This window comes from Myxocyprinus asiaticus, chromosome 15 (genome assembly GCF_019703515.2).
Source record: "Myxocyprinus asiaticus isolate MX2 ecotype Aquarium Trade chromosome 15, UBuf_Myxa_2, whole genome shotgun sequence".
Taxonomy (NCBI): domain Eukaryota; kingdom Metazoa; phylum Chordata; class Actinopteri; order Cypriniformes; family Catostomidae; genus Myxocyprinus; species Myxocyprinus asiaticus.
The window spans coordinates 10649677-10675267 of record NC_059358.1 but is presented as its reverse complement, the minus strand read 5'-3'; the positions used below and the strand labels follow the sequence as shown (position 1 = coordinate 10675267).

At 38.8% G+C, this 25591-nt stretch overlaps 1 protein-coding gene across 1 annotated transcript in view; it reads right to left on the bottom strand.

The window, feature by feature from the left end:
• Positions 1 to 25591, bottom strand: part of LOC127453442 (neural-cadherin-like) — a 212896-nt gene that overhangs the window by 118379 nt on the left and 68926 nt on the right. The window contains exons 2-4 of the mRNA XM_051719776.1: positions 6462 to 6650; positions 3150 to 3375; positions 920 to 1124 (exon numbers count right to left, since the gene is read on the bottom strand). Coding sequence (XP_051575736.1) covers positions 920 to 1124; positions 3150 to 3375; positions 6462 to 6650 — 620 coding nt within the window. The remainder of the gene's footprint in view (positions 1 to 919; positions 1125 to 3149; positions 3376 to 6461; positions 6651 to 25591) is intronic.

The following is a 25591-nucleotide window of genomic DNA, read 5'->3' as shown; positions in this document are numbered from 1 at the left end:
GGCGTGGCCTAGGAGGACTCAGCCTCCTCGCACCTCTAAGGAATCTGATGATTAGGTCGTGCTTCCCGAGGGACTTACCGTCCACCGCGTCGTGGTGCGCCGCTATAGCGGCCACATACACCTTCAAGGTGGAAAGGGACAGCCGCCCCTCCAACCTCCTGCAGGAAGGAAAGCACCGACCCGACTGCGCATCTCTGGGGGTCTTCACCAGGGGCGTTCTCTGCACTTATTCGTGCACGAGGGGGAGAAACCGCTGAAATGCACCGCATATCCAACAGCATATGCAGAGGTGAATGGAACGGCAGTGGAATTCAATGAATGAATTCAATGGATGAACACCGCTCGGCTCCGAAGGAAAAATCTGACAGAGTGGTTACGAGCCAGCTCCTTTTATACCCGTATGTCCAGGGGAGTGGCATGCAAATTCCACATGGCAATTCCCATTGGCCTTTTCTCAAAGATCAGAGGTGTTTGGGGCTCCCAAGAGTGACCCCTAGTGTCACTACATCGACACAACGTCGAGTGACTGACAGATAGGGAAAGTTGAGTTCTAATTCCTAATTACATGCCACCATAATGTCAAGCACCAACAACAGGTGTCTCTTCTTTAGTTCTGTTATTTAATACAGTGTACATGTATGGGGAAAAAGTCAGTCAATGTGTGTGCACTTATTTCTAATTTTTAATTTGCTGAACAATTATAGATATCAAATGAGACAATTGTTGACACACTAAGAGTATAGAGCTATAAAATTAATGTGGATAGCATAGCGTGGATAATTCAGATTAATCTGAAAATAGCTCCTTTTGGGGACATCCTCAAAGGGAGAAATTTATAAGTGACACTAAATCTTTTCAATCGCTTTAAAAATGATTTGTTGCAGTGAAAAAGTTGTAGTGAACATTTCTATGTGTGTACCTCTGCAATGTTGCTAAGCCCTGTATCTGGCTCGGATGCTCTGACTTGCAGGTGGTGCAGATGTTGCCCACTCTCATAGTCCACAGTATGCGTCAGGCTGAGAGCGCCGGTCTCCTGGTTTATGCTGAAAAGGTTACCTGGGTTCACCAAAAGCATATAGGACAACATCTTCCTCTGGAATGAGATAGCCTGGACCATCGTCACCCTATAGACAAACATATACACACATAGGAAATAGAATCAAAACAAGGGGCGGCATTTTTTTCCCCCCAGAATTGTTTTAGAGGGAAGCTGTAGCTCTGTTTCAAAACCTAGTGAGCTAGACAGCATTTTAAAAAGGTATGTGGCAAAATTATGTTGCCTTCTAAAGGCTAATTTATACTTATTGGGCGACCATACTTCGCCAAGTTTGCCTGCAAATGATGACGAAATGCAGTGTCATTTTAGTTCTGCCAACGTGTTCAATTGGTGATATTTCCTCTGTTCGCGCACATCTCTGAAATTCTTGACCTAGGAGAACTCGGCTGGTCAAAGAGTGTTGATGATTGGCTAAAACTAATCATGGGTGGGGTTTGGGTGGGTTTCTGATATTATAATTTTTTTGAACAAGTACGAGTACCAATATTTTCTTTTTGGTACTCGCCGATATCGAGTCCGATACCTGTTTTTTTTTCTTGTTTTTTTTTCATTTCAACATTTTATTTTAATTTTATCACCAAAATGGTGTTTAAATAAATAAATTAATTAAAACTTTGATCAAATGAAAGTATAACTATTCATTTTCAACACAATATTGTATTATTTATATCAAATGAAGTGCTTTATATACAGAGCCTCACAGCACAATCCAACATCCAACATTGGAGTTGTTTGTGGTCAAATAAAGTGCTGCAGTAGTGATCTATTTCTGTCATAATTTTTTCCCTTTAAATTGAGATTTTATTTTGCCGGAGCTTTTATTTTGAAGCATCTCTGCGTTGTTTTGGAACTCTGACATTATAACAGTAGCTTCTCAATCCGGAAAAGCCAGTCCCTACGTGACTTAAATTGATTATTAAACCACAAAAGGCTGATATTTAATTAAATAAATATGTAGTTCGTATGTGCCTCACGCACATCCCTCTGCCTGCTGTCATCTGCTGCAAACAGTGCACGTGATGCTCATGATGGTGTTCCCCATGTTTGGCTCCACACATTCACAAGGGCTCACATATAAAGCGCTGCACATGCAAACTATAAATATATCTCATTAAATCGCATCTTTTGCTGTTTAATAATCTCACTAGGACATAACGTGATTTTAATTTGTGCGCTGAATTATTACATTTATACGTCAGGTAAGTTTTTTGGTATCGGACCCAATTCCGATACCAGTATCTGTATCAGGACATCCCAAGTGGAAATCATCCAAGATGCCGGAAGAGTTGACCAAATAATGACCAAAAAGCAGTTCACTCTAATTAAAATTGAGCTGTTTTATTCAAGATTTTGCATGCCATGTATTTTTATGCTTATCAGAGTATTGTCATATGATTTGAGCAACATGTTAACATCTAACTCTATTAGAATCTATTTTGAATCGAGTCTTCCTTGTGCCTCATGTGAGGAGTGCTATTTGTGTGCCACCTATGTCGAGTGTTCCAAACCAGTCACTTGTGAGGTTTCATTTATGAGGATGCTGCCATAACAGGCAGCTGTCTATGTAGGCAGTAGGCAGATCATAATATTTTGGAGCAGAGCTATTGTCTCTCTACACTTACAAATGGGAAATAATATATCTGGCAAATCTCAGTGGTTCTTTGTGGCTCTCCTTCTATGTAATCCCCCCTTCCACATGCTCTCAATTTATTATGTCTCTCTTTTTCTCTCTCTGTGATTAGCTGTCCTCTCCTCCTTCACACAGATTATTATGCTCTGTTCTGTGCCAGTGCCCAGAGGGGGAAGTTCAGACACAGCTCTTCATGTGTATCCAGAAGTTTCTTTTAATAAATATTTGAATTTGAACACGCTTTCAAATTCAGCGCCTGGGGACACAAATGATGCATCTGTGTTCCCCTTCTCCGCCACAACCCCCTCTATTCCCTCTGTCCCCCCCTCTCTCAACCTCCAATTTTCCTCCGGGCCATTTTTTTTTTGCAACACAGTCTCTCCTTTACCCTCTAATGAGCAGCAAATTTTAAATCTACTTACAAGCAAACACACCCACTAACACACAGCTTCCTATACTCACGCTTGGCCCACCCCAGTACTCTCTGGGACGTAGATGGTGTAGGTGGTGTTGGTGAACTGAGGGGGCCGGAAGCCAGCCAGTATGAACACAGAGGCGTGAGGACCCTTCCTGCCCCGTGAATCCACGGCCTGGACAGACAGGGTGTACACCTTACTGGGTGTCAGAGGTCGCCCTGTGGTTTTCACTTCTCCTGTGGTTCGGTCTACTTCAAATGAATCTTCGCTACCTGTCACAAAATAAACAAATATTTAATATTATTATAACTAAAAATGTACACAAGTTTGTAAAGTCAGGTACACACTGTGCAATTTTTTTTCTTTTACAACTGTTGCTTGTCTGATTGTACGATATGACCGTGGCAAGATCTTGTGTAAAAGCCAAGACAGACTGTGACATCACTGGACTTAAATGTCAGATTGTATCATCACTGACACAAGCAAAATGTAAATGGTACTGCATGAACCCAAGCAAGCCAGGTTAATATTGAAAAAATTTTGCCTGGAAAAAAAAAAAGAAAAAAAGAAGTGTGAGTGTTTGGAAGCGAAAGAGGGAATTTATGCTTATTCTTCTGAGCAAACTTCAGGTAAGTTTAGTGGTACATTCATAATGCAAAGTGACAACAAGATATTTATGTTGAAGATCATATACAGTAGAAACTAAATAAACATAATAAAAATTTTTAACTGAATGTCACCCTCTCTCTATCACATACATATGTAATTGGATGGCAGGACTGCAACCAAAAAAAATTGATCTCTGTCAGAACTGTGGAGAAGGCTAAGATTCATCGGTGACGAAGGCTAAGATTCATCGGTGACGCATGTCACACTAAGTGCTTAAAGACTGGCAAATTTTCCCTTCAGTAAATAAACCTTATACGATTCCCGAAATTTTACTGTAAATCTTGGCCAAAATTGCAGTGGATTAACAGTGGATTAAATTAAAGCCTCTCTTTGAAATAATGACTTTTGGCATGTGCGTAATTTGCCTACATTGCCTAGAAAATGTAGTGACACTTATTTTTAATCACAAATTAAAAGCACAACTATTGTAAAGTTCAGCCCAAAGTGCAAGAGCATTACAAAGACAAAGTCACAAAAGCCTTGGAGTGTTTGAACACACATTAGGGGTGAGGAACCCTTCTGCCAGCTGTGGTTCAGTGCATCTGTGTGAGTGGGCAATATGCTCCCCTCTGTTCCTCCTTCAGGACAACAGCAAGACAAGAGCTCATTTTAACCACTCTCCCCTTGAGCATGTCGGTATTTGGAAGAGGAAGAAGAGGAGGTGGATGAAGACCACAGCTGCTGAGGCAGAGCAGATCTCTCAGCTGTACCCTCACTGCGCCGTCCTCTTGCAGCTGCTTGAACAGAGGCTATCAGCAGAGGTTTTGATCCGAAATCAAGCTTGATTTTGTCTTTACAAGCTCTCTTAAAATAATGAAAAAGTTGTCAATGAGTAATCTATATTACATATGAATCTATCTAAAGGGTGTTTCGTCAACTTCAGACACTTTTTTGCATCTATTTAACCATCTATAGCAGCATTTAAACTACAAAGACAATGTTTATACAACACATATGCAACATTTCATTAACACTGAACCAAAGACCAAAACCTCAGCTTAGCTTAAAATGTATAAATTTGCTGCTTTGCAAGTACTGGTATCTCATTCCAGAAATGCAAATCAAGTTTACCTGACAGACAACTAAAGGACAGATTAAAAATCACTGAAGGTAACATCATGTAATGCAGGAGTTTAAAAACTGACAGTAATATCACCGGAGACAGAATATTTATAGCAAAATCTAAATCCTTATGGACCACTGAAGTAATTTTGTAATGCCACAACATATGAAATGATGAATAACTAGCCATTATGAGAGACTATGATGTTTCTGAAAATATCCTTGAGGAACAATAAAAGCAGAGCTACATACCTGTCATAACCATCTCTGTGCATTTATGTACCAACACACACACATGTTCATACAGCATAAGACATCAAAGCAGCAAGTTTAAAGCACTTTTGGTCTATTTGCTTCTGACTAGATGTGTGAATCTCACAGTCATGTTCGAGTGAAGCACATTTAAAATTCTTCTAACCTTTGTCGGTCTCTGTGCAGTAATGAAATCACTTTAACTATGGAAACAGCATGGATTAGATAAGTGACTTAGTGTTTTATGCTATTTCTATTACAGACTTAACTAATTGGCTGTCAAAAAAGGCATACAGACAACAACGCTACATCTATTCACTGCATTAGCAAAAGTGTGTCTACAATCTACATATTAGTTTCTATCTACTCATATTAAGTTTCTTCTTGTTTAACATTTAAACTCTTTTTGTTATTTATTGTAGAACTTCTCATTTTGGTGTTGCCAGTATATTCCTAAACCTTTCCACTGAAACCTCATCTGCTTAATTTGAGGTTGTCACAAAAAGCGTAATATCAATTTATACTGCACGAACACACTGGATGAGCTTAACTATGAAATGGGTCTGATTGAATGATGGTTTAACATGCTTTTTTAATAATTTCTATCCTTTGACAAGTTTAATTTTGAAACCACCATCAAAAGAAGTCCAGAATATTAAGGTGCTACATACTGTACATTGACTAGCAAATCTTAATACTGTAGGCCTCTTTTGGTGTCCAAACCCATCCAATTGAAAATTTTGAAAAATAAATAAATAAATAGAATAAAAATTAAAAATAGCCCCTAAATATACAAGTACAAGACTTTACAGAAAATGTTTGGTATCTCTGACATCACCATCCAGTGAAACATATCATGTAAATCCTGCACATTTGCAATTAAATACTTTTTTTATTATTACTGGGACAACAGTTTGTCAACATTTTGTGCTTTATCAACATATAACATTCTACTGTAATTGATGTATGTAGTCACAGATCAGAGACCCACCCCTTGAAAAAATCCGATAGCAAGTTGTCACACAACATGCATTTGAGACATTAATATCAGGTGTAAACCGAGCCTTTATGTTGCCCATAACCTGACTCTCACTTGCAAACCTGAGCTAAGTGTCCAAATAATATAAACTGTAATTTTCAGATGGTGAGCACTTTGTGTCAGTAACATTTCTTTTTCTAGCTTAAATAACATGGTGTGTCAACATTATTGATCATGTAATGCATGTTTGCATGTGAGACATACTGTATCTAAAGTGGTGCAGAATTTTAATGGCAGCATGATTGTATTGACAGTTAAGTGTCAATTTCTGCTGAGATTGCTGGCAGCAGGTCACAGAATAACAGATAGTCAAAGGCTCCACCCCATCACACTCACCATCCACCAATAGAAAGTATGCTGTTCCCACTGAGCCATCTCCACTTCGGGCCACAAGCTTGTAGACCACAGAACCAGGACCAGTGTCAGGGCCTACAGCTGCCAGGTAGGGGTAAGGGAACATGGCCCACTGCAGATCTGAGAGGTTAGGGAGGTTCAGAGTCAGCCTGCACAAGTACCATTCATCACCTAGAGAGAGAGAAAAGATAAATGTTCATTAAGAAAAAGACAAATATCAAAAACATATAAGTCAGTTGAAACTTGAAAACCCAATAATTTAGGAATTAACTATTAAAATGACAACCAGAAAACAGAATAAATTATATTATTTTTAGTGGATATTTCTAAGGTGATCATCACTATTAAAATTAGCTTATACTTAGGGTTTTTAAAAAAGCACTGTTTGTGCTACCATTGTAAATGGTAAATCAAATCATGATGCTTGTTGAGCAGAGGTGTGCTTGTTCTAAGCAATTGGACTTATGATTATCACCTGGTGGATGATAAAACAGGCAAGAGACTTGGTGGTGGGCTATTTTACTTGGTCTATTGAGCAACCACCTAACTTCCTAGAACATCCTAGCAATCACATAGCAATGCACAAAAAAACTGTCAAAACACCTTAGAAACTGCATAGCTGCATCAAAACAATAACCATAACCAACAACACCCTAGCATTGTGGCAAGCGAGTTTTGGATAGGAAAACTGCGCTCAAATTGTCCTCAGAAAATGTAAAAATCTAGTTAATTAATTCATTTCTGTTATGAACCCACATTTTAGATCTTAAGTGGAGATTTTGCAGAGAGGTAACCCTGATAAAGAGAGGTTAAAAATGAAACCATCAAGTTAAACCGGCAGATGAGCTATTTACCTATTTAAACAATAAGTCGGATGACAACATTTTGAGGCCTATCTTTTCTCCCTATCACAATATTCTTCTTTTTCTGTTTCACTCTCTTTCTTTTTTGAAGGAAACTGATAATGCTGTTCATTAACGAATGTGTCTACCTTTAAAAACACATCTTTCAGGCCATAGGGTCACTTTTATAGCCCCTCAATTTATATAGTCTGATAACAACACCAGCGAAAAGAGCAGGAGGAATACAGAAAGCCTTCAGCCACCCTGAGTATAGTGCTGCCTCTCAGCTTCAGACTGTCATTCAGCCCGAGGATACTCGGCTACCAGAGAGAAATTACATTTCAGTAGAGCACGTCATCCTTGACTTCCCCTGTAGGTCCTGAGGAAGTCTGCTGTCAGATAGACCATTCACTCCATCAGACGGTCTCTGAAGATCAGATAGAGAGATTTAACAGATATATCTTTTTTTGGGGTGGAGGGTTGCGGTTTGTGATCTCTTTTCGCTGTTGTTTGTTTGTTTGTTGGTTTCCAGGCTTGCACTGTGTTGTTTTTGACATCTCACGCAACAGCGAGACAACAGTGAAAATAAGAAGAAACTTCACTTCTAAGCACCTCGTCAAGGGGGAACATACTACTGTTACCCTCACTTCCTGTCTTTTCATAGCCACGCTTTGGAGGACGTCAAAAGAGGCTGATCGAATGAGATGCAAGAAAAAGACAAAAGACCATGAGATAGCAAAAGAGATACATGGGCTGGGGGTTTGGGTATCAGTGAAACTCTCGCCTCTTTGTTTCCATGTCTCCATTTTGTGTCAGGATTTGAAGCGATCATGGAGAGCCCATGCAAATGGTGGCCTGGAGCTCACATTGAGCTTGTGTTTCCATTTATAAGCCAAAAGCAGAAAGTCAAATAGACAAAACCACGTGGATTTGTTTTCGACCACGCAAATACCGACATGGCAACACAACAGACTGACAGAATCCCACAGATCACTGCACATGCTAAAGTAAAATCAGAAGTGACATTCTCTATGCAAATCCATGTAAATACTTTCAAAGTTGTTGTTGGTGTAATCAAATTCTGTGGTTGTCCACTTGCCGCTGTGTGATTCACTGACGTTTGATGATAATATCGATTAATTATCAGTGGTCTACATGACTGAACCTAACATGATGTATGCTAAATATATGCATAAATGTAATCAAATGAGGGAATGATGGCTTTAGCAATGCACAGTACAACAAGCAACATGATGGCAATGCTAATTGAATTGCTAAGGAAAGCAATTTATGCTCAAAATGTGTGATTTGTTGAGAAGAGGTGTTCTGTTTTTTTTTTTTTTTCTTCTAGGCAATCAGATTTAAATTTAATTCCATAATTTTAATCTGGACCATAAAATGGGCGAAAAAATCATATAGACTTACATTGAAGTAGGGACCAGAATATCATAGGCCCTGTTAACACCTGGTATCAAGATGCGTTTTGGGGTATCTGATCACAAGTGTACAGGTAAGACACATTGCCATTTAATATGTGTCTCTTTTGACCACCTTTGTTCTGATATCAAGGGGAGGATCTCTGATTTCATGACGACATACATCAATTACTGCATCAGTATATTAATGCATGACAATAAAGCGTAAAAAGTAAAAGAAGAAAAAGAAAGCGCGAAAGAATCGGAGCGCCATTTTTCCTAATTATACTTGCATTTAATCACAAGCACAAACACAAAGTTTAGAACAGAAAACTTTGTTATTTTAGTGGAGTACCTGTATTAACTGATCATCAGTTGTGTGTACTGCTCATCTGCGTTGCTACATGTTGAAATCAGACACAATGAAGAAGTTTCATGAAGTTCTTACACATGTACAGTATATGCATGCGCTTTTTTAACTATTCCAATCAGTCATTTCCTTTTAAAAATGCACGTTACTGGCAAAGATTAAAACTTGTTTAAGCACATTGATTAATTGACAGGTGAGAGGGTGGTGTTTACTACTGTTTGAAAGCATTTGAACATATGAGCGTTTACACAATAAGCTGTATAAATGTAATCACGTGCATCTTCGACCACATTGTGGACAAATGCCAAAATCTCAAAACCTTTTGGACCAGGTTTACACCTGTTTTTAGCGTTGTCCTGTTTCAAAAGGAATTTTTTTTCAGAATATATAAAACCTGTTTGAATAATTTAGCTTTACTGCAGACTATTTTAGAAGGGTGAATATGCACCTGGATGGACCTGCATCTCAGAATGGGGCGGTATTGAGGTTTTTAGCCGAATGAGGGTTGGCAGGTGAGGCAAAGGTGGGTGAGTTCCTGTAACGTGAGAGTGCAGACGGACACCTCAACAGTGTCTGGTTCTGTTTGTAAACTGGGGTCCAAGTCATTTTGTGCCTCTGTAGACCCCCTTTCTCCACATGGACAAACAGACCTCAGAAGCAACCTTTCCTACCTCACACAGAGTTCTGTACGCAGCCCACTATTGGAGTGCACTGAAGACCGAACAGATGTAGATCAAACCCCAGCAGCCAACACCCAAACCTGTGAGGCTAATGGGCCACAGGCTCAGTCAACAAACTTCCAACCGGGAGAGAGGGCAGTTCAAGGAATGACTGAGGAACCCTGGCGAGGCTTCCAACATAGACCTCTCAACCCTACTCCTCCAAAACAGCTGTCACAGTATCGCCACATCCTGACGAGAGATAAACATCCCTTGGATAGGGAAAATGAGAGAGGGAGGAAAGCACCTCTCAAAAAGGGGTAAAAAAAACAAAAAACTGCCTTTCAGCAATGACGAAAATAACAAGGCCGTCTGGGAATGGAGGGATGAGTCTTGATACTTTCTATGACTGGGCATCTTGCTCCTCGTTTCAAAAGAACAATGTAGAATCCTAAATGTGATCTCTTTCTGTGCAGAAATACAACAAAACAATTGCTCAATCTCTTTGCCATCATTGTTTGCAAGTTCAGATAATGTGTGGAAAAAGCCAAAGAGAAAGCACAATGGCCTTCATGCGTTTGTTTACGCCTCACTGATCCAAGTTAAGCCTGGATGGCAGTGCAGCAAAGCACCGGATATAACATGCTCCATTTATAAATAGCTGGTGAATTTTATCTAAGTCCACCCAAAGCTCTGTACTAATTTGAATATCAATACAGAAGACGTCACGGATTGTTATGTTAAAAAACAAGGAAGAACAGAGAAAAAAGGACTGAAATGGCGAGCACACTGTTTGTGTTATGTTTTCGCCCTTAATTCTGTGTACGGTAATTTGGCAAGTGCATGTATCAGAAGCCAATGCCAACAGAGGAAAATTAGATTCCATTCAAAGAGACTTTTATGGTCATCAGCCGCATCAAACATGTGGCACTTTTCTTTTGTTTGCGTGTTTGTCTGTTTGAAAAAGCAACTCAAAAGGTACCGCAAGATGATGAAAAGACACACTGGGAAGATTTGAAGTGTTGAATCAATGCTGTACCACCATCAACACAAGGAACAAATGACAAAGGAAATTTTGTAGTTTGAATGTTGCGCTTTCAAAACTCAAGAGACTTGGAATTCTGAAGTATGATTCATTCAAAAATGTTGTTTTTGTCTCAACTTTTTGGAAAGCATAGCTAACATAATTAGGTTTTAGAAGAATCAATATGAGAAATTTTTATATGCAAGTTTATATTGTAATTTGATTTAATTTCTGACTTTTGATTACACAGTGTTTTATCTTTCCAAATCTGAGCACAGTTTGTGACATTGTTGAGTTCTCTTCTGAAACGCTAGAGGAGACACGTTGTCAGTTGTGGAAGGACTACATCTGGACCAAACCAAAGACCCTGAGAAGAAGACAACAGTTTGTCTCTGTTCACTCTAAACCTGTCCTGATGGCGTGTCCCTGATGGCATGTCCACACCTGATAACTCTCTACAAGACCACCTAAACGGATTATCTGGAATTGCACACACACACACACACACACACATCCATGCTAAGCACGGGAAAAGGCTCACAGGTGTCTTAATGAGTGACAGCGTAGTTGTCATGGTGACTGGGATGGTACAGGTGTCCCACTGAGTCAAGTCTCCACTTTGCAGGGTTAAGTCTAGGTGACATCCAAACAGCACACTGGCGAGCTTGCATTATTGCCTCATCCTTGCTGGGCTTGCAGAAGGAGTTTTCACAATGCGGTCTAAAAAGAGAGCACTTTTCATGCTCAATTAACACTCAACAATGTAGATCACATTGTTGTTCTGATGACATGCTTTTCCAGGGGTGTAATTACATTTTCAAATCAGGGCCTTTGTCTTTCGACCTCTCTCTCCCTCTCTCTCTCTCTCTCTCTCTCTCTCTCTCTCTCTCTCGCTCTCTGTCACCCTCACTCATGAATTGCACATTGAAATTCCTATGGGTGAAATGTCTTATAAAGAGTGAGGGGTACAGGAAAAGAAAACTGATTTTTAACATTCCTTTGTGTTTCAATTACAGCTATCTACATCAAATATCAGTAAGATTACAGAGCTATAAAAATTAACATGGAAAGTATAGCTCAGATAATCTGGAATCAAATTAGTCATATTGAAATCTCTGACTTTTGATTGCAGACTTTTGAATCTTGTCAAATCTGAGCACAGTTTGAGACTCTTGCTGAGATCTCTTGTGAATCTCAAGAGGAGACACGTGAGATTCCTGGGAGAAGAATATATTTTTCGCTAGAGAAAATCAGTGAAGCCCTTAATTTAGAAGACTCAATTAAATATCATTGTCTAGGTGACAGAGAAAAAGTGATGGAAAGGGAAAAGAGAGGAAGAGTTGAAGGTGAGTGACATGTCTCATGCCAAGCAGGGTGAAAAGACGTGATCTAGCTGAACCAAACATCACAACACACACACAAAGGAAGATGGCACGGCTGTTAGTGTAGGTGTGTAAGTGTGCATACTAATCTGTAGTCAGTGACAGAGGGCATAGTGTGAAACAGACAGGGCCTCATTAATAATGTACTCTGCATGTGTGTGTGTATTTGTACTGTGGGGGCTGTTCTGCCCCACTTTTGGAGTCATACCACACACACAAACACGCACAAGAGCACAATCATTTCTTCTTAACACAACACACATACACATTCATCCAAAAGGCCCCGGCACACTCAAGGCGAAGGGCTTCTTCACTCAGAGTCAAAAAACATTAGAAACAGCTGAACAACTATATTCTGTTTGCAAACTTTCAGACACCTGCAATGCTGCAGGGGGAGGCGTTTAGAGGTACATTTAAATATGAGGACTACTGGATGATTATTTAAAGTAATATATATGCAGTAGATAATGTGTAATTTGTAATGTTTACCTGTTGCATTCATGGTGCTAACGAGGGAATTAGTTGTTTGTCTCAAAGTAGGTGGAGCTCCAAGTCACACCTACCAACGACGTAAACAAATGGCAGTAAGAAGATGTTTAGCAGCCATGGCGAGCTGTAACGAACCACTGAAACTAAATCAAAAACTTTTGGACAGATTTTGTTCTACATGTCGTCACACCTGTTCGTTCTTCGATTTCATCGGAAGTGTGCAGGGGCCTTAATACTTTCTGTCCTTCTAAATGTACACAAACACACATACGCATCTGCACTCCATTAAATATATTCAAGTTTATTTGTTATTAAACAGATTTACTCAGCTCTAAACAAAGATTGATGTCAAACAGCTACATTCTCGAGGCCGTTGCTCCAAAGATAAGTACAAATTAGAATTTAGCAGAAGAAAATTACTCAACATCCAGTCTTTACCAATCTTTATATGCATTATGTCAAGCAGCTTATCATTTACACAAACACATTTATTGCGATCTGACAGACAGGATCTAGCAACGAGAAATTTGTCTAAATGTTCCATTACTTGGGTGTAATGTGATTACAAGGTAATTTGTTACTGTAATCTAATTACTTTTGAGTACAAAATGTATTGTAACATATTACATTAAAAAATATGTAATTAGATTGGAGATTCTTTTATACTGAGATACCAACCTTCATACCTATCATAGTACAGAGCGTAACGGTCAATAGCATGCTACGACAGTAGATCACCATTTGCAGATACCAAACAAATGAATGGAGAGAGCAGTAAACCTGTCACAAAATTGTCCATGATTTATTTTGAAAAACAGCTATTTTTTCATAGTTATCTTCACACATAGTTCACTCCAAAAAGACTGTTAAAGGGTTAGTTCACCCAAAAATGAAAATTCTCTCATCATTTACTCATGCCATCCCAGATGTGTTTGACTTTCTTTCTTCAGCAGAGCACAAACAAAGATTTTTAGAAAATATCCCAGCTCTGTAGGACCATGCGATGCAAGTGAATGGTGATCAGACCTTTGTAGCTCCAAAAATCACATAAAGCAAACATAAAAGTAATCCATAAGACTTCAGTGGTTAAATGTATATCTTCAGAAGCGATATAATAGGCGTGGTGAGAAACAGAACAATATTTAAGTAATTTTTTTTACTATAAATCTACACTTTAACTTTCAGATGTGAAAGTGAAACTAAACAGGCACCACGTGTGACTTTCAGATGTAAAAGTGAAAGTGGCGGTTTAGAGTAAAAAAGGATGTAAATTTTGATCTGTTTCTCACCCACGCTTATCACTTGTGAAGATACACTGTAGATTTAACCACTGTAAATTTATGGATTACTTTAATCTTTATGTGATTTTTCGAGCTAAAAAGGTCTGATCATCATTCACTTGCATTGTATGGACCTACAAAGCTGAAATATTCTTCTAAAAATCTTCATTTGTGCTCAGCAGAAGAAAGAAAGTCATACACATCTGGTATGGCATGAGGGTGAGTAAATGATGAGAGTATTTTCATTTTTGGGTGAACTATCCCTTTAAATGTTAAAACATGTTGAAGATCAGTGGACAGGTGGTCAATTCATTAAGTAATGAGTTTCCTCACAAAAGCAGTTTATTCTGTGTACTGAAGCATCTCCATTAACATCCATTCAAAAAGAACGGCCTCTGATCTCCTCGCCAGTCGCTATTATGCTGTTTTACTAACCTTGATGGCTCCCCCTTGGTAGAGGGATTCTAATCAGATTGCAGTTACTGACTTTCAAGGACTTTTAAGTACATTTATTGAATTACACATATTCCTAAATTAGTATTATTTAGAATATTTAATATGATTCATAATTAATAAATGTCAAACATGAACTAAGTTCATATGTACTTCTTATGAGTCATTGTAAGGGGGAAAGTGTGTTGCTGTGTGTATGATCACTTTGTTACTATTTCTGCTGTGTTGCTCGGGTAGCCCCGCCCACCGTGAACTCTCATTGGTTCAAAATCCTGCTTCTCAGAACAGTATTAAAACATCAGTTGTGTTCTGATTGGCTTTGCTATTGCCATGCAGATATGGAAACTCTTTGAGATCGACTTGAGATTTGACTTGGACTCAAAATCATAGACGTGTGAAAAACACAACTCATTTTGCGACTTTTCCCCGCGGGTGCAACTACAGAGTTGGCCAACTCTCTCTCTCTCTGTCTCTCTCCCCGTTTAAGCTCTTAAGTTTTCTGATAAGCGATATCAAATGGCATAAGCATCAAAAGTGGAATGAAACAGCGCTATTTGCTGCCTGGATCAATGGAAAAAGAAGCACGAGTGCAGAGCAGCTGCGCTTACGCGTATTGCGGACCGGTCTCTATGGAGTTATATGTGTGCCATAATTCTGCGCGCACAAACTTATATTTTGAGTGTGCTAGATTTTATATTGAGCACACAAAAATATCCTGCGCTCACAAGATGATATTTTGTCGCACAAAATCATCTTTTAAAAATACCTCGAAATGACACTCACTGAATTAAAGGATAAAAAAATACTTTTTTATTAAGTTTGATTCAGTAAAAAAAAAAAAAAAAAAAAAAATCACTGCAAAAAATCCAATTGTTATCAAGTGTTTTTGTCTTGTTTTCTATTTAAAATGTCTAAAAAAACTTAAAACAAGATACATTTACTTGATAAGCAACATATAATATATTTAGGCTTGCTTTAAGAGAGAAATATAAGTGTATTTTGTATATAGTAAGTGTATTTTTTCACTTGGTTATACTTCTGTGAGTGCAGTAAAGACAAAATATACTTATATTCAAGATCTATTCTCTAAAAGAAAGTCTAAATATCTTATAAGATGCTTCTCAGGAAGACTACCTCTCTCACCTTTCTGTTCACTTCAATCCAACATTAACTTACAAAAAAAAAAAATCTTATTGATAAAGCTGTGTATTGGCAATTTTCTTTATGATAATAAATGCACAGTGACATATATTATGATTCAATAAGTCGCAAGCTATCACGTTATAATCTATCTGCATTAAGTGTGCGCGCACGAGGGACGAGCGTCCCCGCGACAGAGTGTTCCTCAGCCGCGTGCAGTTTCAATCTCTCCCCCTTAGATCGGGACACTTCACCCAACACATAGAAAAGGCACTGAGCGCACAGAGAAATGCCAGTTTCAGAGTTGCAGTTATTTACATGACCTGCTTCCTTATTATTTTACTTTAATAAAGCTATAATGCATTAAATATAACTGCATTAAAGATGTAACAGCTGGGTGTTTCCTTTAAAGAAAGCTCCTTATTCCACGAGAGTGCTTCTGTATTTACTTATTTGGTATTTTTGTATAATTCCCTCATATTTTGTGATCTACATCACCTGAAGCTGTTTTTAAAATTTAGATTGCATCTGGACTATGAGATGTGTTTTCTTCCTTTCCTCAGTCAGGCGCGAGCTGCAGTGCTGCTCTCGCGCATCATCATTAGAGTTTTGTATGATCTCATGTTACATTAAATGAGATCAAACGCCTATTCGACAACAAAAAATGTTGTCGACAATTTTTTATTGTCAACGTTGTTGATAATGCCAACTAATCATTTCAGCCCTAACTATAAATATAATGAATATTATAAATATTGCCTAAATTAGCATTCTATTCTTGATAATATATTCGAAAAGCTGTTTATGTTTGCATTTCAAAGCTGTGGGGTATCTTGGAATCTTCAGTATGCTGTTTTTATGAAGTTTATGCATTCTACCACAACGTTCTGGCAAAATTGATTAATGAGAAGAAATGGAAGAAAAGGAAAAGAGGCTAATTATGTCTCCTGTCATAGTTTGGGGTAAATTAAATGTACAGTATATTGAACCTCAATTGTTTGAGACTACAAAAAGTTTTTTAAAAAAAATAAAAAAATTCTTAGCATTGCATAATCCCAGGCTACTCTATTTTGAAAAACTTATATTACAGTTAGTTAAGCCTTGCAGTATTCCTGGTATGTCTATAATCCTTGGGGTAAATATCTTTTGTAATGATAACTGCATACAGTATATAAAGTGTGTACTGAACTTGGAGCATTGTGCCAGTTGGCTTTTCTGCTACATTAACACTGAGAAGTTCATGGTTGCGGTAGGTACCTCAACTGTCCAATCACAGAGCGCTTGTAAGCAGCTTCTAATAGCCAATCCTGTTGTAGGAGGAGGGATTTATCAGAATACGTTGGAAAAGCAAACGAGCAGTCTAAAGTTCCGAGCACACGCAGACGGGATACGAGGATAGAGAACGAGTGAGTTCTTGCACACGCAGAAAATGTATTAATCTTTGCAAGAAGATATATTGCTTTACAAAACTGAGTTCAAGTGCATCCAAAATACCTCAAAATATAATCTTGTGCACGCAAAACATATTTGTGTGCTCAAAATATCATCTTGCGCATGCAAAATTACTTTCTTGTGCTCAAAATATAAACTTGCACACTTAAAATATCATCTTGCCTGCACAGAAATTTTTTCTGTGCTCAAAATATCTATTTGCACATGCAGAATTTTGCCACATATATAACTCCATAGGTCTCGAGCTCTCAACTTCACAGCTCACATTACAGCACTTTGAGGACCAGTGAGAAGCATGGTGCGAGTCACAGAAACATTTGAATTTGGCACAGAATTCTCTGGTGCAAACCTCTCGGTAAACAAACATTAAACGGCCCGACAAAACAGCATTGACGGTGAGAAAACACAGTGACATGCACAGACATAAATGAGCAAACTTTTCACACATCACCACCTTTATCATGAATTTACTATAGTAACACTGACTGTAGTATTTTAGGCAGAAATATATTCATAATAAATATTATATTACTCCTATAGCTCTATTAAAATGTATAATATACAGGCTACATTAGGGAAATGAGGGAATATCGTAAATTTTGTTACATCTATGGCAGTTTATAAATGTTTATATTTTGTATTTATAGTTTTAAATATGTGTAGGATACTGTTTTTCTTTACAAAAATGCCAAAGTTTGTTTTATCATGTTACATTTTAATATGGTAGTGACAATCCATGCTTGGTTTTACCTGAGGTTACCATGGTCTTGTTACAAATAAATACCACTGTTTAAACTATACAGCTATGGTACAGTTTCATAAGGGCCAATGCAAAATTGAATAAAGGGCTTTAGAGCCCTAAAGATTTATGGACAAAGCTAGTTTTCCTTCTGTGTAAAATCTTCTCTTTGTCTAGGACACAATGTTAGACATAAGCAAGCAATAAAAAATAAAAAATAAAATAAATAAAAATAAATAAAACAACAACCTGTTTTAAACATTCTGGTGCTCTACTCCACTCTCAGTTAGACCCAGTTTTTCAAAAGGAAATACACAATTCACACATACACTTCCACGCACCACATGCATTCACAAAGTCTCCCGCAGGTTAATTAAGCCTATTTTTCATCGCTGATGAGAGCACGCAGAGAGAGAGAGAGAGAGAGAGAGAGAGAGAGAGAGAGAGAGAGAGAGAGAGAGAGAGAGATGTGGGGAGGAACTAAACACATATAATTATGTTTCCTCTGTTCTGTTGATTTCAAACCGACATATGTGTAGGATGTTCTTACCACACACACACACACACACACACACACACACACACACACACACAGTGTACTTGTCTCTTCCAGACAAATGCAACTGCTCTATTCTCTTCTATGTTATATCAAAGCTTGGGCATGTTGTTTAATTCATACACTGTCATCTAAAATACAAACAAGATCGCACTGGGGGACAAAGAAAAACAGACTTTTCAAAGGAGAAAGAGAGAGAGGGAGAGCAGAGGAGCTGTTACACAGAGGACAGAAACCACTCAAATAAATGCAACAACACGACTAAGAGATAGATCCTCCATCTTTGTGATGTGTTTTATCTCTTTTGCCAAGGCTATTTTTTCCCTCTTGCTGTTTATTTCCTTTTCATTTCAGCGGCTGAGATCTGATTGAAAGCCCTGAGGCTGTTTGTGGACACACATCCTCACTCCACAGTGAAATACAGCAGAGGCGGCCGTGCACGGACAGCACAACACTGAACTAAACCACAAATATTTTCACAAACACACGCTGCTCTAAACTGGTCACCAATAATTCTTATTTTTCTTACAACCTAGGAGCCTTCGTAGACCAACACAGCATCTTAAATTCAGCAGAACTCTGTTCTTATCTACAGCATATACAATATTCAATTATATGGTTCTCTGGAGATTAAAAAAGTTCTTGATGTTATATTAAATGTTCTTCAGCTTATTGGTCCCTGGGATTTTAAAGCAATATATAGATGGTTTTCTAAAAAACTAGACAATAATGTGCTTATTGTGGAGCAAATATGTCCTATGGGACTTTTTGGTTGGAATTGGAATCCTTTATTTTTATTAGCCCTGCTGGACAATCCAGCTTAAACTAGTTTAAAGCTGTGTTTTGGAACCTGTTAGCTGATGTCTGGTGGTTGACCAGCTGAACTAAATTTGGTCAAGTGCCTGCTGGAAACGGGTCAAACAAGTTTAAGGTGGTCAAGCTGAATTTTGGAAGATTCATTTTTCTGGACCAGTGTGGTCTACAGCTCAGGTCCCCACTGGCTGCTAATCTGGCTAGTCAAACAACTAAACCAGCTTGGACCAGTTAATGACCATCTTGGACCAGCTATAAACCAGCTACCATGCTTCAAAACACAGCTACTACCACCTTAAGATGGTTTTAGCTGAATTTTCCAGAAGGGCGCAAGTACTTTCCAGCAAATAATAAGCCTTCTTGGTAATATTTGTTGTATTAATGCTGCCTTCGCGTACTACTAGAATTTTCCAACTTCCCACTTCTAAAGTCATAATAACGAGTGCTTTGTTGTCTGAGAAAATTGGAAACATGGAGGACGGCAGGTTCATTCTTGCATATTTCTTGGGAAACTCTTATTTTGACACTGTAATAGATTTTAGTCAGCTTGCTGACAATAATGGTATTTTCTTTGTGTAAACAATGTACAATATGTATTAAATGGTTACTGATAAACATAAATGTTTATGACAGAAACTGCAAGCGATAACGAGGAATATGCTTTTAGAAAAATGAATACATTACTACAAAACTGTACTTTTCTCCACCATGTTGAAAGTTTATGGCTCCTCCTAACTTGGTAACTTGGGTATCAAATTATCTCCTAGTCATTTCCCAGTTGAAATTATGACTTCATGTGCACCTTCCAAGTAGAAAACTCACATTTAGGATAATTCCGATAACATGTAAAGGCAGCAAGACTTGGGTCAATTCATGTTGAATCTGAGTGTTGTTGGAGAAAAAGTCAACTGGTTTAAGTCTTTCAAAGCCCACTGTAGATAGTAGAGGGTCAAATAAATATGATGTCTAATTTCATAATCTTGTACTGTGGAAGATAAGAGTGTCACAAAATCAGCTGGGATGCTGGGATTATGATTCTGTCTGACAACAGGAAAAGAGGAGGCCTAGAAACATGGAAAGAAAGTACTTCCCTCTCACTCTTTACCACTCGTGGGCAAAACGGACCTGCTAGTCAGCACAACACAGAAACTCAATTAGAGGCTCAGTGTGTGTGTGTGTGTGTGTGTGTGTGTGTGTGTGAGGGTACGACTGTCCTGAGGTGAGATAATGACCGCGATCAGCACCAGCACACCCTTTTCAGAGGAAGCAGCAGACTTTCTCGCTCCAGCTCCTGGTTATTTCAAAGGACATCTCATTACTCTGATCTGCTCCAACTCTCAGACCTGGAGTCATTATAGGACCAGAAAACAACTCCATATTGCCTAGACATGTTTAAACAGTGAAAACCCCTGAAATGTGCTGAGATGAGGTTGTGAAGCAGGTTAAATTTTGTATTTGTTCGGCTAACTGTTAAGGGCAGGAAGCCCTCACTCTCTAACCTTTTCTACATCCCAAATCACACACTACACTATGATATTTTGCAGTGTAAGTAGAGTGAGCAATGTGTTCAAACTGAAAATGCAACAAAAATAAGAGTTATTTCAACCAGAAAAAAACAAAGCATGGAATGTTGGACACTTCAAACACTCAGTGCTCGCGGCTTCCCCTAGTACAGGGTTTTCAAAGTCTTGTACAGTAAGCAACTAAGCACCCTTCTGAGAAAATTTACAAGACCGTGCCCCCCCTTTATTTTCACAATAAATTTTTGTAGTATTTATGTATGTTTTGATTTCACTTAGTGAATTTATCATCGATCTCCGCACCTCCACTGACATGCTCTGGCAACCCCCTGGGGAGGCACAACTCCCAGTTTGAAAACCATGCCCCTAGTAGTTACCTGGCTGCAATGCTGGCCTGACAAAACAGAGGTAACTAATGGTAAATGTGGCAACTATCGAAACTACTATGAAGACAGCATGAAGGTTGTGAGTTTAATGTGAGATTAATGCTTTACTACCACCCCACGCTGTATGAATATGCACATTATTTCAGATATAAATGTTAAAATGAGGTTGTCTAATGCACTAAAGCTAGCAGCAACACATCACATGCATTTGAACCATCACTTCTTTCAGCTGAAAAAACAAAAACACAAGTGTTCCATTTGAGACAATACTACACTTTGAAAATGTATCCACTTGATGGTCTAGTGCATAGTGCAAGTGCACAGTGTGTCATTTGGGACAGCTTCAGGCTTTTGAACCCCACTGTACATCATCTCGCAGATCAAGGTGTCTTTTCCCACACAGAAGAGTGGTGCAATTACAGCTTGGTTCATTATCTACAGAACTGGATCTATGAGATGCCTGATCCTGGATCCATCTTTCCAGTCTGCCCTGCAATGCTAGGAATTAAATCGATTGCTTGCACTCTAAGGAGTGGACAAACCTCAAGCAGACCCTTTTTCTTTGATGCCAGCACGCAAACTTCTGTTTCATTTTGCCTCTTTGAAACTCAATTACCTCGCTGGAGTCTGACAGGCTTTATTGAAGAGGGGACCATGGGAAACATTTTCAACGTCAGGCACCCTCCCACCTCTGAGATCCCCTCTCCCTCTCCCTCTCAATACATCTAAATAAAAGTGACTTTACAGATTACAGTATGTGAGTCTTCTGCTCCATTTACTCTTTCTGTTCCTTCATTAGAATGGACTACACTGTGTTCAGTGGTGACCATGTGGGAAAAGTCATACTAAATGAGTCAATCTGTTTAGTACAAAGGCCGACCCTGCCCTGTAACTGCCGGAGTTTAGCAAGCCACACATCTCTCTCCATTTGTTCTCTCTGATTTGCCAAGATATCAATGTCTACTTGAGGCTTCAATATGATCTCAAATTCTTCAAGGTCCAAACGATCTATACTATACTTTTACTGTATGTCAATTGTCTAATTTGTTTGTATTTTTATTTCTCCCAATTAATTCTAAGACAAAGTTGAGATTTAAATGAAACATTACTAAACTTACTGTCAACAACTGTCTCATCTGTTTCTATTTTTATACTTAACTTGATACTTAAATGAAACATAACTAGGAACCCCATAAGTTACTTCTGAGCAATAAAATTGTCCTCTGGGACATATCTTTATATTTGGCCCTTTTTATATAAAAAAGCACAAAGATTCAATGCAGCCTACAATAAGCAAACTGCCTCAGTAAGCTCCATGAAATGTGAAAGTCACAATAGTTGCTCTTAAATGCTCCTGTGGGCACGTCACTCAGTACCTGCACCTTATTCAGACAAATAAATAAATCTGTTCTTCAGGGAGCTGCAGTTCTTTGTAATGTGAGACAGGTGTGATGGAGTGAACAACTCGGTCCATGTGGAGCACTTAAGCAAAGAACTGCAAAGATAAAGCGATTGGGAGAACAAGGAAAAAACAGATATGATCTAGCGGAGCTTAATATTCCAAACCGCATGTAATAATACAGCTGTTTTTTTTTTTAACCCTATAAAAAACCTCAAAGAAAGACATATGAAACATAGAGACAGATAGAGCAAAGACTCGAGATGTTATCACATAGTAGATCCCATTTTTCGCATCGCACCCTTAGGACATGCTCTCAATAATTCACCAGTCCTCACATTTACAATGACGGGTTCCTGGATAAAGACTATTTTCAGTGTGGTTTTCATCATCAAGCAAATGGCTTGGATCCACATTTAATAAGCTCTGAGGAAATAGACCATTCTAAGACATGGAATCTGTCACTTAAATTATGAATATCTGAGAACCTTTGTTCAGCATTAAAAAATAAAACTGTGAAAAATTGATGTGGGGGCTCATATCATATTTATGATTTATGCCAGGAAATTTCTTAAAAAAAGCCACAATCAGAGGTGGTGTGCTGCAGTGTATGTGTGTGATGTCAGCATGTAGATATTATGAAACTTGCAAAAGACTAGGGAACTTTTTAATAAGATGTATTCTGGAATTCCCCAGATTTGGACCGAATGGACAGTGAGGAAACCCTGAACATCCTCTGGATAATGTAAGACATTATTGCCCAGCTTCTGATCGGGTGGACTCTGTTTACATACAGTATAGTCTTTATGATAATTTTATATTTATTCATTTGAAAGATGCTGAGAAACAACTTATAGTGCATCCAAAGTACATTTTATCAGTATGTGAGTTCATTGGTAATCAAACTCCTGACCTTGGCATTGCTAGCATAGTGCTCTATGATTCAGCTATTTAAGGCCAAAAACATACTCTTCACAGGTATTCATGCTTAAGGCTAGGGTATACTTTATTTGTATACCACCTGCCATTCTGTCTCATGTACGACCTTTAAAATATACTCTTTTGACCACAAACCCATACGGACGTGTTTGACGCTTTCGCACTACGACTGCTTTGTGATACTCTTTTAATATAGTCAATGGTATGCGCATGTAGAGACAGTTTACACCGACAGGGACTGAACACATGTCCAGAAAAACTGGGCTGCACACGGAAAGTATGTGCGTACTGTGCTGATGATAAAATCTGCTTCACGTGAAATGTGCGCGAGACGTAGTGGCATACGGAAAACATGAGTGTACTTTCGCCTTTACTTGCCAATACTTGGCCAATGCATTGCAAGCATTTTTGTACATTATGTGCGTTGTTAGTGTGTAGCTAACAAATGAGCATGATAGAGTTATGTCTGGCTTTAAACCAGACGTGTGAGATAGCTAGCTGTAAACATGTTGGCAGTGTAACAAACTCCATATAAATTGCTCAACAAGATTATTTTCAAACTGTTGCTATGCCTTAACAGTATTTGATCTGAAAGAGAAAACTGACAGTGGAAGAAGATGTTTTACGCTAATGCCCACTACAGCACCCCTTGTGGAAATTAAGAATTTTCATATGAATTTGACATTCCAGAATCCAAAACCTAGAAAATGATCTTTCATCGCTAGAAAATGCTTCAGGCCTAAGTCTATAACAACCTCTTGTCTGTTCCCTCATCTGTCTGTCCACCTCTCCAAACATTTGTGAGAAACTGACTCAAGCAGACCTACATTAAACCTCCAGCAGTGCTGTCGACCGTGAGGCTCCTTCTTAAGATAAAGCTCATTAACGGCTCCACATTCTGCCGTGTTTAACATAGGCCGTACACAAAGCATTCGGTGCAAGCACATGCAAATGCATGCTAAATCATGCAAATGAGGAGCATAATTGCTGATATTTGTTGAACTGTGCATCTCAGGCCTCAATGGCTCCTTAGACAACAAGAGAGGAGAGATGAAGAGAGCGAGAGAGAAAGAGAAATAAAGAGATTTGATCTTCATTATTCATTAGTGTATCATAAGTCTGGCTAGATTTATGATGCTCCTACAGGACGAGAACAAACAAAGTGGATTTCTCCATCACTCATGCATAGCATAATAAAACAAAGCAAAACCCATGTACAGCATGTAAGGTGCATGATTTGTTCCAATACATAATTTCATTTTTAAAAGGATGATTAAATAATGACCTAATGCCCTCCATTCTCCAATGAAACCAAAGGAGGGCTTCTCTGCTCCTATAAGAATGCTCACTTCCTCCTTTCTGAATGTGCTTGCATTTGTCAATAACCCCTTTAAAGGCTGTACACTTTCCTTTGAATATAGAAGTGCGGTGCTGGAATATGTCACCATACACTGGTCGAGTAGGGGTTAGTGGCAAATCCTGAAAAGCCTCCAGCCATTAATTCGGCATCTCAGCGGGGGACCACTGAGTTCCAGCACCAAGATTCCCATGTCCCATTCAGGTGAAATACCCCATCCATGTCCAGATTTTCCACTCAAGTGATTCTGTGAAGAAGCTGGATGGGACCTGGGCAGACCCGCTGGGCTAGCCCACAAAAGCCAGACACACACATTGGCACATGAATGCCAATGTTTTCAAACATGAGGAGATAAAGAGAATGTAGAACTGCCTGTGTTTGGGTGAGATGAAAGACGAAGCACCTACAGCTGTGCTGCAAATTAGGTTCAGGCTTGCCCCTTCCTCCCGCTGACCATTCAGTGTTGACCGTCTGACTGCAGACTTATCCATGTACCCAAACCCCCTCTTGACCAAATATACACAAAAAAACACACAACACACTTCCCTCTGTAGCTAAATTCACACTAGCATCCCTGAAGAGCAAGAACATGGCTCAGTGATTAAAGCAGAAGATTTGTCTTTTTGTTTGCCTAAATGGCCACCAAAATTGGCTAAATAAAGAATGCTAAGCTGGCCGTGGGTTTGGAGAGGGGTGTTTTTGTATCAAATGGGAACAAGTGATGAAGAGAAACCAAACAATCTCTGTGAGAATTGGCAAATCTGGCTTAGCCTCACTCGGCAGCCACACTGGCTTACTTTTCTCTAGGCCTAGGAGAATGGAACCATGGGAAAAAGTCAAACTCTGTCTCAAATAAAACTTAGTTTTGTATCACTCTCTCCATCTTTCACTATATCT